At 25.5% G+C, this 13,754-nt stretch overlaps 1 protein-coding gene across 1 annotated transcript in view; it reads left to right on the top strand.

Moving 5' to 3' along the window:
* The window catches only part of LOC114123832 (histone acetyltransferase KAT7), a 73,322-nt gene that overhangs the window by 24,507 nt on the left and 35,061 nt on the right, over window positions 1-13,754 (top strand). Inside the window, exon 8 of the mRNA XM_050199746.1 lies at window positions 10,176-10,269. Within this exon, the coding sequence (XP_050055703.1) occupies window positions 10,176-10,269 (94 nt within the window). The remainder of the gene's footprint in view (window positions 1-10,175; window positions 10,270-13,754) is intronic.

The raw sequence follows: 13,754 nt of genomic DNA, 5'->3' as shown, positions 1-13,754 counted from the left end.
GATATAGTTGATCAAACAAAAAGAAAAATTATACCTACTCCTGAAAATTATTAAATTGAAGGTTTTTTATTATTTTTAAGCTAAAGAGCAGTGAATAAAATATATACAAACTTTTAGGTAAATTTAAAAATAATTTTTTTATTTATCATTAAATTAAATACTAATATATAAATAAAACATCGCTAAGAAAAGTTTATTTATCATTAGTCAGTAAAATGTTTTTTTTTTTTTTTTATTAAAAAACAAATATTTGTATTAGTTTATATGTATAGAATTGTTACAATAACTGCCGCATGTCGAAACTTTGAATTTATGAGGTTACAATGTATATTAAAAAGCTAAAAGTTGTTTTTAAGGATAGTTAATATAAAGAAGGTTAAAGAAAATTCTTTTTAATCAAATCTTGTATTTTGTTGTATAACTTCAATATAATAAAATAATATAGTAGTTTCCGTACCTATCTGATAGTTTTACTTAACAGTGTGCCGTATTTATGTAATATTTGAGTATAGGACATTGATTTAAAATTTTTTTCGCTTAATTCAGTTGTAGATTCTGTGCTAACTTGATAATAATAATGGGATTTTTATTTACAAAACCTTTTTTTGTGACACTTGTGTGAAAGTTTCAAATAACACTTTTCTATACATTGGGAATTCCAAATAAAAAATAGGTTTTCTATAAAAAAAAAAGAATGTATGAAGTTTATTTGAGTAATTGTTTTAAAATTCGAGGTTGATCGCTTGATCTGTTGCAGTTTTTCATTTTTCTCTATGAATATAAACACCACATTATAGGTTTTATATCGTTTTTATGTATCTGTTCACTTCTTGATTTATCACTATTGAGATCATTTCTATTTCATTAGTATTACTATATTTGTATACAAGTTAAGTACTTAAACTTACGTATTAGTAAATTATAAAGCTATTTACTGGCTACAGAACGTATTCTAGGCGTATTTTATAAATGCATTACACGCGTTTAATTAGTCAATTTTATCAATGTATAATCAAAAATGTAGATAATTTATTACCTTTTTGCTTTATTTCATTATCTGAATTATACTGTTTTTATAAAAGAAAATTTAAATCTTTAAAATCGGTAGTATGTACTCATCGCTCACCTATGATTCAACTGTTTTTAAATAATTTCTCAACTGATAATATGATTGGGCTTAAAACAAAAGCTGTTCTAACTATCCTCAAAAATGTTCAGAAATAGGTACATAAACAATTTAAAAAATAACCATGAAAAGATTTGACTTTATGAAAAATTATCGTTGTGTGAGGATTTGGAATTGTATATGTATATAAAAAAAATCATAAAAATCGACCGATGAACGAGTCAGTTATACACAGTCTTGCATTTAAAATAATCACCTTTTATGCAACATCACTAATACACAGACAAATACATACGCGATATTATAGTAATTTTTTCTAGACACAGACGCAAACGGGGGCGGTAGTGGAAGGGTGTGGCGTGCAATGAATGGGAGGGTGGGTGGGGGTATCATGTCGCACTGGCGGTCAGTGACCCTGTTGGTGGCGGTGGGGGTGGTGGCGACGGCCTCCAGTCAAAATTGCCAAGGGAACGGCTGCTGTGCGATGGTGGCGGGGTCGGGGTCGGGGCCGGAGCCGGAGCCAGACGCAAGGCCATACGTATGAACCGTGCAGATTCCTCTTCACTCCCACCCCCTTCCCACCCCATGGTTCACTCTTGACGATCTCGTTTTAACGCGTTCACACTGGCCATGGTGATGTGTGTGTGTGTGCAATATATTTATAATCATATTGCGAATATGATAATAATGAGCACCTATCTATAGATATTATTTGTGCCTAGGAGAATGTCTGTATTGGCGTATTTAATAATAATATATTTATATTTATATTTATATATTATTTATATTGCATACGTATGTACATGTTATTTTATACAAAATATAATATCTATATATGTATAGTTTCGGTTTCGGGACCATCGTTGTAGTTTTAAGTAGTAAATATTATAGAAAAGTGAATTGAAAGTGAGACCTGAAAACATAGATCAACTACAGGCTACAAACAACGGTATTATTTACATATATAATACTAAAGATATGCATGTAAAAAATAATATACCAATCTGGTGATAATGTGGAATATAATAATATGCGTTTAACAAAGGTTTAGCAAACTTCAAATTTCGATGACTAGAACATTGCATAATAGTGTGTTATTATTTTTTTTATTGTTGTAAACGTATCACACTTAATATATAATTATTTTTTTCTTCAATTATTAAGGCACTTCTCGTGTTATAGGTCATGTATTGCAAATTGTTTTTTTAAGGTCAACTACGTTCTGACTCCAGACAGTTTAGTGATTACTTTCGCAGTAAATTCGCCAACAAAAACGAATTAACATATGATTTAATACTATTCAGATACGGGTTTACGTACTAAGTGATAACTGATGAGTTTTAAGTCCTTTCACCTCCCTCTTCTCCCAAACATTGGCAAACATTTATGACATTAATTGGCGATATATAATCAATTTTTTTTTTCGGAGCCTAACCTAACCTAACATTTTATCATTTATCTGGTTATTATTTCTTCTATACACGCGGGTTGTGGATATTCATTTCATTATTTAGCTTGTTTTTATTTTTCGATTTTAGGCTTTCTAAAAATATACATAGGAAAACATATTTTTTTTAATTGTTTCTTTTAAAATATTTGTTAAATTTTCAATTTAAAATTGTACCGGATCTTAAGCTTTTTTTACTTAGAAATGTATAAGAGCTTAAAATTAAGTTCTGTAATTAATATTTTATGCTTCAAATAATTGTAAGTGTTTCGTATAATGTTTAAATATATATTAAGATTGTAAAATTCTAGTCTAGTTCAATTCAATGACATATCAATGTATAATATATACTATATAACGCTAAATTAAATCTTATCTATATGTATTTAAAAAATATTCTAATAAAATAAAAGTTTAGAGCAGTACCCAGTAGGTATTTAATCTCTAATGTTTAAATCAGTTGAATTCATAAATAACAATTAATACTGTGATAAGTTCCTAATATTAATTTTAATATTTTTATAGTAGAGCTAAAAAACCTCTGTCAATCTATGATAATTTTTTGTATTAAAAAGTCTAATTTCACTAAAATTGTTTTTTTTTTAAACATATTGATATCAGTGTTATAATTATTTAAATAATTAACTAAGTATCCATAACTTAAATCAAAGTTCATAAAGAACTATAATTTGTACAGCAAAACGCATTTTAGTGCAGAGTTGGATTGTCTAATTTTTGTTGCTGACAGTTCTACAAAATCGCAGGATAGTTTTAAAATACCCTAAGATGTTATATGTTTAGCATGACGTACGCGTCATAAAGGCATTCCGCAACATTCCATGTAGATGAGTGTTATGCTTCCTAGTTGTGTCGGATGCCAGGACCAGCACGAGACAAGCACATTCCACTTCTAATATTTCCGCTCTAAGAGCTGCTGTGATATGTCTCGCAAGTTTCAATCGATGTATCTTAGAAAATATTAAAACAAAATATCGTGTAATAGTAATTATACCGTATTTGTGTTGTCATTTTTTCAGAGTCTGTATATTATAAATAATTATCAATAATAATGAAAATTTTATTACGGGATTAATATTTTCACACGTGTGATGAATTTATAGGTAGATTTTATTTGTTACACATATAATATTGTTTAATAGATATTAATTGCTTATACACTTAATAAACTTGTATGGATAATTGATTACGGTTGAACTTACAACTAATCATTTTTTATTTGCAAATTATTGAGGAAACTTGAGTGAAAATTTTAAAATTTAGATGTTTAATTATTAACTGTTTTATTGATTTGAGATACTATTGATGCCTGAAACATAAAGTAGACTTGCAGACTGAATTAAACGATTTAATTATTCTACTCAGTGAGAATGCGAAATGTAAAATTAGCACATAATTGTCAATGTACATAACATAACACAATGTGGTATTAACATAATGTTTAATATTTTATGTTTGTTTTGGTGTTTTGGACATATATGCATTTTATTTGTTTTTGTGCCATGTTAAAAAACAAATATTAACCACAATTGTTTTATAAAATCGACAATCACGATAGTTTTAAAACGTGTAGGTTGTGATTGAAAATATTTGTCGTCGGAAGTTATTAATAGCAATATTTAGATTGTAAAAGTTTCTCTAATAAATACACACATGGCACACGTGTGCTAAAATGTTTAAACTTTCAGTCAAAAGATTCCCGCAATATTGAGACACCAATAAGAAATAATAATAATAAAAAAAAGAAAAGAAAAATGGTTCTACAATGTTAAAATTATTTTAACTTGGCTAAAAATTACTTTTATAGATAACTTTTTACGTTCTTGTTTATTTATTTTGGTCTTAAGTTTACTATATAATTCTTATGTTATTATAGAAAATTTCGTATTATGTATTTTTAATTTAAAAAATAATAATTTTAGACTTGTATGGGATAACTTACATTTTTTTTATTAATTAATAGTTTTCTGCTTATCAATGCTTATTTAATATTACTAATTAGTAATTATGCCATGTATATATTATATATTATGCAATGTGTGTAGATACACTGAAATATTCAACTTATATTCTTACTTCATTTTGAAGATCTATTTTTTGTTCACTAGTGATTTAGTATAGTTGATAGGATTCGCATACCTAACTCGCATTGTTAGTATTTGCATTTTAAAATCCCTTTAAGCCCGTCTCATTATCGTCCCCTTTTTTGTATTATGTTTCGTACTACGTCATTATATGACCATACAAATTATTTCCATGGACTATTGTTATGTCTTTATACGTTTTAGCTACCATGAGGTCTTTCGTAATAGCTTGTGTAGTTCCTAATATTATTTATACATAGGTATATGTTAGTTATTATTATTTTTTTTTTCAAATTTTTATTTATTTGTATTCACCTGATGATCAAATTATTCAACGTTATGTTAATAAAAGAATATTAGAATAATATATAATTTATACATATAGTTAATTAGTAATTATTATATTATAAGTTATAACTGTTAAAAACAAAACGTAATATTAAATATCGCACGCGAAAATTAATGTATTTATTTTCACGTTTTAAAATAAATATATTTACAATTATACATACAAGTTGATTGTTCTTATGTTTTTAAAATTTTTGTATTTTTAATATAATACGTATTATATAATAATCACATGATATTATTATAAAGTTGGTTCATTCTGTATACCTATTAATAATAGATTTTTATAATTTTATACCATAACTCATAATAACACTGTATACTTAATTTACTTTTATCACTGCTAATAAAAACTGGACAAACTGTTTTAAATCACCTTCTTATATTAATAAACCAATATATTATTCTGATTTATTATCTATACGTACGTGGTCTTATAATGTTGAAAAATATATTTAAAATGTAAACCTACCATATACTACTTTAGGGGCTTAATTTTAATGAAATAACTGAGGATGCTAAAGCTCCTAATTTTTTTTTCACTAGTAATGATCATTGATTAGTAACTTCACCCCTCTCCATATCATCTCGCTCTTTAATAATAGTTTTTTAATTTTTTCTGTACATAAAAAATATTAATATAATTATTTTAAAATAAGCAGTTATTAACCATTACTATATAAATGTCATAGATTATGATGATGGTATTTTCAAATCTGTGAGTGCTAAAAACACTCATGCCCCTTATCCAAATTACGACTGAAATTTATTAACATTAATAATACGATTTGCGTGTATGAAATAGCAAAATAAAAATTTTTATTTAACAAAAAAAAAGGTTCCTAACCTAATGATTTGACCATGAAAACCTTTTGTATTGATAGTTAGGTACTATATGCTTTGTGCACGAATCACTTTCTGATTTTTATTTATAATTGTTCATTGTCCACATCTTCATGTAATAGATCATCGAGGATTGTATAAAACAAATGTCTACTTTATACGTATGTTACTTTTATCTAAAAAATAAAAATAAATGTACTCTTAATATATTTTAGTATGTACCAATATAATTTAATTAAAAAGTTTGTCAGTATTAGTAAAATTGTTTTATTCAACTACCTAGGGTTTTATGTAAATAGTTTTATAATATTAAATTTTTAAATGTTTTATACAGAAATGAGATAAATGTTTTTTTTCTTACAAAGTACATTTTGACCAGTATATTGACAGATTTTTAAATAGTTATTTGTGCCTTTTAAAAAATTATATGTTTAATATTTGTATGTATACTGTTATAAAAACTTTGGAAATAATATAGGTATTTGTTGTTTACATTTTGTAGCATTAAATTGTTATATCAAAACGTAATGCAAGTGTTTCCAATATGCACAATGTCACAATGCACTTATATTATGTTTATTCTGTGATACATTTTTTCAGAAACTATTTGTTTATTTTTATTGGCAGTTATATAATAAACCATCAATGTAATGATTATATTTGTTCAAGATGATTTTCGATTTTCAATGATTTCTTTTTAAATTTCATAAAAATGAAAGTCGAATGAGAAAATATAATAATGATTAATTTAAAAATTAAATTTTATTTGAAATTACATATTTTTTCATCATGCATTCATGCAATATCTGTTTAGTATTACTAAAATACGTGGATAAATAATGTACTTTAAGTCTTACTAAAAATGTAAACAATTAATTATGGAAATATTTTGATGAAACTCATTATTCAACCCTCTGTGACCAATATAATCTATTTAAAGTAAAATATTCCAGTGAATATATTGTTTTATTTGTATTTTATTTATTATTCACTTGTTTTTGAAGTAACTATGGCTTTTAATTTAATTATCACATTGTGAATGTACGCGTCTATACTCTTATAAACCTAAAACAGTGATACGCTTATAGTTCATTTATGATACACTAATAATTAATGCAATATTTCATAGAATAGGTATATTTAAAAATGCTACGTAGTTATTATAAGCGATAAAAAAATATGAACTACTAGGACACTATACTTATACTAGATAGATATGAGAGATGTTAAAATGTTATAATTTATATTTAGTGCATTCGTAATGTATTCTATGCAATAAATACTATTTAAAGATGTTAAAATGATCTAATTTAAGTTGTGCGATTCTATGTACATACGCTAATAATATTTTTTTTTGTTTAATATTAAATAATTAATTATATTATAATAGTCAATAAGTCTACCCTTAACTACTCGTATGCTATATCTTAATATCTATCTCGGATACATTATTGTTACGTGTAGGAGGACTATAATTAATAATCATAATAGATATTTAATGAAAGTCAAATATTTGAATTGCATATGAATATATTTGCATTTATCATAACTGAGTATCGAGTAATGTAAAAGCTAAAATATTAGTCGAACTTAAAATTAGATGAAATAAATTAAGTTTCTAAAATTAACATTCATTTGGCATTCGTTTGCATAAACAAATAACTTTTCTTGATTTGTATTTGTTCATGAGTCTACGTAACGTATTATTGTAATGTATAAAAACTTAACGTGTTTTTATATCATGGCTATTGTAATAGACGATTAAATAAAATATATAAAAGGTTATTACTATAAAAACAAATATTTCCTATTCAATATTCAAATTTAAGGTGAATTTTAAAATTGGAATTTCCTCTAGATACCTATATTTTATTATATCTTAATTTAAACAATCTCTTTGAATAAAAATTTCTCTAAATATATACCATTGACTTTTGAAACTCGTAGGTATTTTCGAGTTTTATTTAATGAGTGATTACAAAGGCGTGAATAATGATAATATAGCGTCTGTGAAAGCCTGAGTGGTATCCGATGGTATAATAATTGTAGCTATAGTGTTTGTGTTAAATATAGAACCATTCAAAATCTTTTTACGTTATTGCGTGAAATAAAATTTACAGAAATCACTGAATAATAAATAATAAATAACCGATTAGGTTTTTTCAGAGTAGTTATTTGTCTTAACGTGAGTTAATACTACTATAATGAATTTGAATGTTTTAATTTTTCAAACTATATAATTGTACATACAAATATTATATTTATAGTGATAGTTTACATTTGTATTTATAAAAAAAAATTTTTTGTTAACACCATTAAGTTATTTAATTAACCTAACCTAACCTTATTATTAAAAAGAACTATTATTTTTTTTTATTAAATATTTAGTATGGTTGTGTGTCTGTTTAAATTAAACGTGCAGTATAATATTATATAGTTACTCTTACATTATTATATATGAACTTACTTATGGTGAAGAATTTCATTAAATAATTTATAAAACTGAAATAACTACTAGATATATATTATATTATAGTGTATTTGAAAAATATTTTATAACCAAGTGTAGTAATTATTTGTATTGGCGTCTTAGGTAAAATTTATCTTTAATGAGTTTTCTTTATTTGTTTACTCCTGCACTGTTGAATTTAAAAGCCCATCTACGCGTATTATAGCCATTTAATAGGTCTTGGATAGTATAAGTATAAAGTAGATATTATAAGTAAATTTAGTTTTAGCCTTATTTCGTCAAAAAAATCAACATATAAGTAGTTAAAATTTACTTATTTAACTTTATTTAAATTTAGTGTGGTAGGTAAATATTTGGTAACTTTTGTTTTTTACCTAACTAAATTAAAACTAATGACCACATCACAAAGAAATTGTATTATAATTATTTTTAACTTTTATGAACCAGTAAATATATTTGTTCGTAATCGTTTAGAATATTTTCAATTGAATATTTCAAATTCTATAATTATTGTACTACCACAAATGGGTATTGATGTTATTATGATGGCATATTTACGATATTCGCGAACTGTACTGTTTCGCAACGATCTACAAATTCTATTTTGTTATCATAAATCCACAATCGTTTGGGCTCAACGATCTTTAAAATTATAATCTCTCCTATTTCTTTTGTTCGGTTCTTAGAAAATTTTAAAATAAAAATAGAGTTCGGTTCATTGTAACTTTAAAAAATTGAATATATTTTTTTAGAAATCGCGTGCAGATTATTATTTATTTTAAGACATAAAACGGCGTGTATCACCTTATGTCCTACATGCATTAAAATATCGTTCATGTATTATAATGTTACGGTGATTTAGATCATTGATTGTATTTTGCGAAAAGCAGCCATCCGACCATGTCGTTTAAGGATTAAATTCTATTTGAGTATATAATAATACCATTATATTACCATACATTATACAGCTTAAGTGAAAAACTTGTAAATTGTTTAAAATTATATTTTACAATACAATTTAAAAAGTAAATAATGTAAAAATATAGTAATATATACTATATTCAATTATATCTACAGTGGTTGGTTATAATTTATCATATCAATTTCTATCCCTTCTACCGTTTTTGATTTTGTGTGCATACTGCATTTATTATATTATTTTATTATTATCAGTTGAGGCTTATACAGCTATATATATCATCCTACTTTTAAATTAAGATAAAAAAAAATAAAACATCAATATTTACAACTGGTAACCTAACTTCATACTTTTGGAAAAATGAATATATTGGGTTTGGTTAGTGCATATTTGAGTCAAAATACAATTTTTTCGTGGTTTAGTGTATTTTGTGAATTTGATCATAATTTGATTGATCTTAAGGTTTTCCTTGCATGTGTTATTTATTGGGACTAAGTTTTTGGTGATAAAAATGGAGTTGGTTAAATGCATGTGTACTATTCTGACATGGGTAATTATTACATATTTTCATTTTAAAATAAGGAAAAATTCCTTTTTTTCTTTAATAAAAAGTCTTCAATGTTTTTACTTGTTTGGAAGTAGTAGGTACTTTTTTCCAAACTATTTGCACATTGTAGATGTTATTCTTTTAGATTTTAAATTTAGAAGAAAATCATATTAATATTAATACTTTAGGGTTATTATTATTTTACATCACAAAAAATATCTATGAGATGTTAGTAAATATATTGATGATTTTCCCCTTTTCCCTAAATATGCTTCAATAACATTCCTATGAATGTATTTAGACACTTAGTTTAATAGTATTAAATAGTATGGATAACAATATTTAAAAAAGTGTTCTTATTTTTTCTTTACAGGAAAAAAATTCGTTTTTGAATTTCAACGTGAGCTGTATATTAACGTTACCTCCATACCAAAGGCAAGGATACGGCAGACTTCTCATCGATTTCAGTAAGTGGAATATTTTTTTTTTCCTGACAAAATATTTTCGTCATTTGTATTCACTACGCAAGAATAAGTCTCATGTTTTTTTCCGTATTTTACGCACTACCTATATGTATATATAAGTGCACACACACCGTAGTCAACAGGGATGTAATACTGTCATTTCTTCACTGCCAACGATTTGAACATAACCAATATCTTATTACGTATATGCGCTTCGAATTGATGTCACGTCCCGCAACAGATAAAAACGAATAGATAAATAGTACGAACGCGAATACTAGTTTCAAATTGAATTTATTCCGTGAAATATGAAACGCACCCTACCGACCGGATATGTAAGTAAATCGTGTTGTTTCGAATTCTTGTGGTTTTATAAACATTTTGTGCATTTATTATTTCCAACATTGACGTGCAACGTATATTGGATTGATCGTGCATCATCATGTCGTATATTATAACGTAAATCCCGATCTTTTCGATTTCTTTTGGTCTACCCACACATTCACGCGTGCGCACAACACACACATTTATTTAAATTATACACATAATAGGTAGGTACATACATTTGCAGTACCTACTTTGGCACAGCGTTATTTGCACACATTTTGTTGAGTATTCGTTAGTTTTATCATGACTGTTGTTTTTTAATTTCAAAAACAGTTTTATGAAAACTTTTATTTTATTTAAACTTAACAATTCGTTAACGTTTTGCGTTTAAATTTATGTACATGTAAAAAATAAATATATTTATAAGTTTTAACTATTACACTTAATTTATTATTCATAAAATAATAGTAGTTTTTAATAGTTATGTATTTAATTATAATATTTTTATAAGTAGGCATAAAATATTTTTAAATACCATGTTTCTTACTCAATTGTTCAGAAAGTATACGGTATACATTATAGCTATTAATGTTATAATATAGTTTTGATTATTGATATAACATAGAATTTTTGTTGTATTTGCAACTCCTATTAATCTGTCAGGGGTTATCTATAATATAGAAAGTATCTGACTTATGATTGCCTTTTGAACTAACGTTTCACCTTTTAAAGTTTAATCTATAATACGTATACCTTGTTTTATATACATAAAATATATAATAATTCTTAAAGATATGTAAACTACTCTCATCTCACTTAGTAATTATTTAACTATATAATTATAAATATAAATCTTCAACTGTTCCTTTACTTATATATTTTTTTGTTTATTCTGTCGAATCGTATTATTTTAGTTTTTGTATATACGTCGTGTCAATATATTTTTGGTTTCGTTAAATGAAATTCATTGCGGAAATAATGTAAAAGATATGTAAAATAGGACTATAGCATTCTGTATGGCAACCTAACCATTTCACCCTTCGCTCTTCTATTGCCACCATGCACATTATGTAATACATTTTCTATTCGACCCAAGTATTATTCTGTATGTAAGGGAACCCAAAACAACAAGGAAAGGTAAAGCACGTCCGATGAGGTTTAATTCATATACAGTCAATGGAATTGTTTTATTAAATATTATCTTGGGACTAAGCCCGTTTTAAAATGGTAGTATGTATAGGTAGAAAGGGATGAAAATCCCATAGTAACTGAAATCGGATAAGTTATACGCATAAGAATAATTTGAGTGCATTTTAATGTACTAATAACTTTTCCATTGTGTAGCTCAATTTCAAATTATTATTTTGATATTACTTTTGAATAAATAGCATATCGTTTTGAAGTTCGGCTTAGCATCAATGAAATATAAAATATGCGATTATGTCATTAAATTTGGATAAACATATTTGATTTTTTTTTTTTTGTGTAACGGTGTTTATACACGCTCTGTTATATTGCATCTATATTATACTTTTATTGCAACGGATTTATAAAAACTAACATAATGGATATATTTTAGTCATTTTAATACATATTATTTTTAATACATTTGGTTTTTTAATAATATAATTATATAATATGTATATTTCACACAATTATTGAAGTATTTGTATTTTACTATTATAATATAATATATACCAGACAAATGTGTCACCTTAAATTCGTTCTACATTATCATAAAGTTCCACTAAATAGGTTTAATTATTTTTGATTACTTAACAATTTTTTTTAATGATAATCTTTTGGCCGTTTACATGTGTAGGTGTCGAATTGGTCTATTTTCGTCGCTTGTTTCTTGTACGAGGTCCTAGATAAATGAATAATATTATTGTTTTATTTAAATATATACGTTGTATACGTTAAATTGTTCTTGGTATAATTAAGTTCTCTTAATTCCCCCATTTGATATTAATCTGTCACTGATACACTGTATCAGAGATAGACAAAGTTTTAATAGTTACTTTACCCCATAACATTAATAATATATATATATATATATATTAACTTTTAATGTGAAAATAGAAATACTTGTCACGCATGTTCTCTGACACTACTCATTCTAGTATCTATTTTTTTTTTAATGAATGAAGTTCATCGTAGAGCTGGTTTCAGGTTTATGTTTCTATAAGTTAATATAAAATCGACTTATGACTTTTTTAAATAATTGACAAATACTCACATAAATTTTTTTTTTCGTCCACGTTATCAATTATTAGAAATTAGAATTTTAGTGAATAGTTGTTGATTTAGTATAACAGTACAAAACTTGTTCGTTACTTTTGGTTCACACTATTGAAACTTAATGAGTTGTAGACTTTTGGTCCAGAATATAATGGAAATTCAATTTGGGTCGTTCAAAAAAAAAAAAAATAAATAAATAAATAAATAATTTAAAAAAATACTGCTATTAAAATATCAAAAAAGCAACGTTGGGCGTGACAGGCATTTAAAGCCGATGTATAAGAAATAACATTTATACATCTGTACACTTAATCAGAAAATCAAAAATATTATTTATTCACACGTGCTGTGCTAAATGTTAACATTAGGCAACTAAATTTAATACGAATGCATTTTGTACGGCAACGAAATATACTGGAATATAATTAATACATTTAAAATATAAAATATACTTATACGATATATAATTTTAAGGGCATTTATTTGATACTATAATTTATACAAATAATACTAATTTTTGAAGTTGACATCATTCTATTTTCTGATATCTAGATTTTTATTTAATAATGTAAAGTCTTTTAATCTTATATCAGTTATAACGATAAAAGAATGATTAACTTCAGTCATTATTTTTGAAAATATTCTGTATAAGTATTTGTTAATTTATATATAATATATAGTTATGGAATTTGGGATTGGATAATTTAAAGTATTTAGTTCTGAGTTAGGAATTGTTTGCATTTTGAAACGATGGTTTAGGATGTGATTACTTACTTACAGAGAAAATTTGGTGGTGGGTAATCGCTTAGACTAAATATTTAACAGTGTGGAAATATAGTAGTATTACTGTCTAGAAGTTCCCGAAAGTTAGACACTGTGTGTCATGGTTGGTGTAATTAACTATTTATTCAGAAGTATTA

This window comes from Aphis gossypii, chromosome 2 (genome assembly GCF_020184175.1).
Source record: "Aphis gossypii isolate Hap1 chromosome 2, ASM2018417v2, whole genome shotgun sequence".
NCBI classification, from domain to species: Eukaryota; Metazoa; Arthropoda; class Insecta; order Hemiptera; family Aphididae; genus Aphis; species Aphis gossypii.
This window is presented reverse-complemented; position numbering and strand designations above follow the sequence as displayed.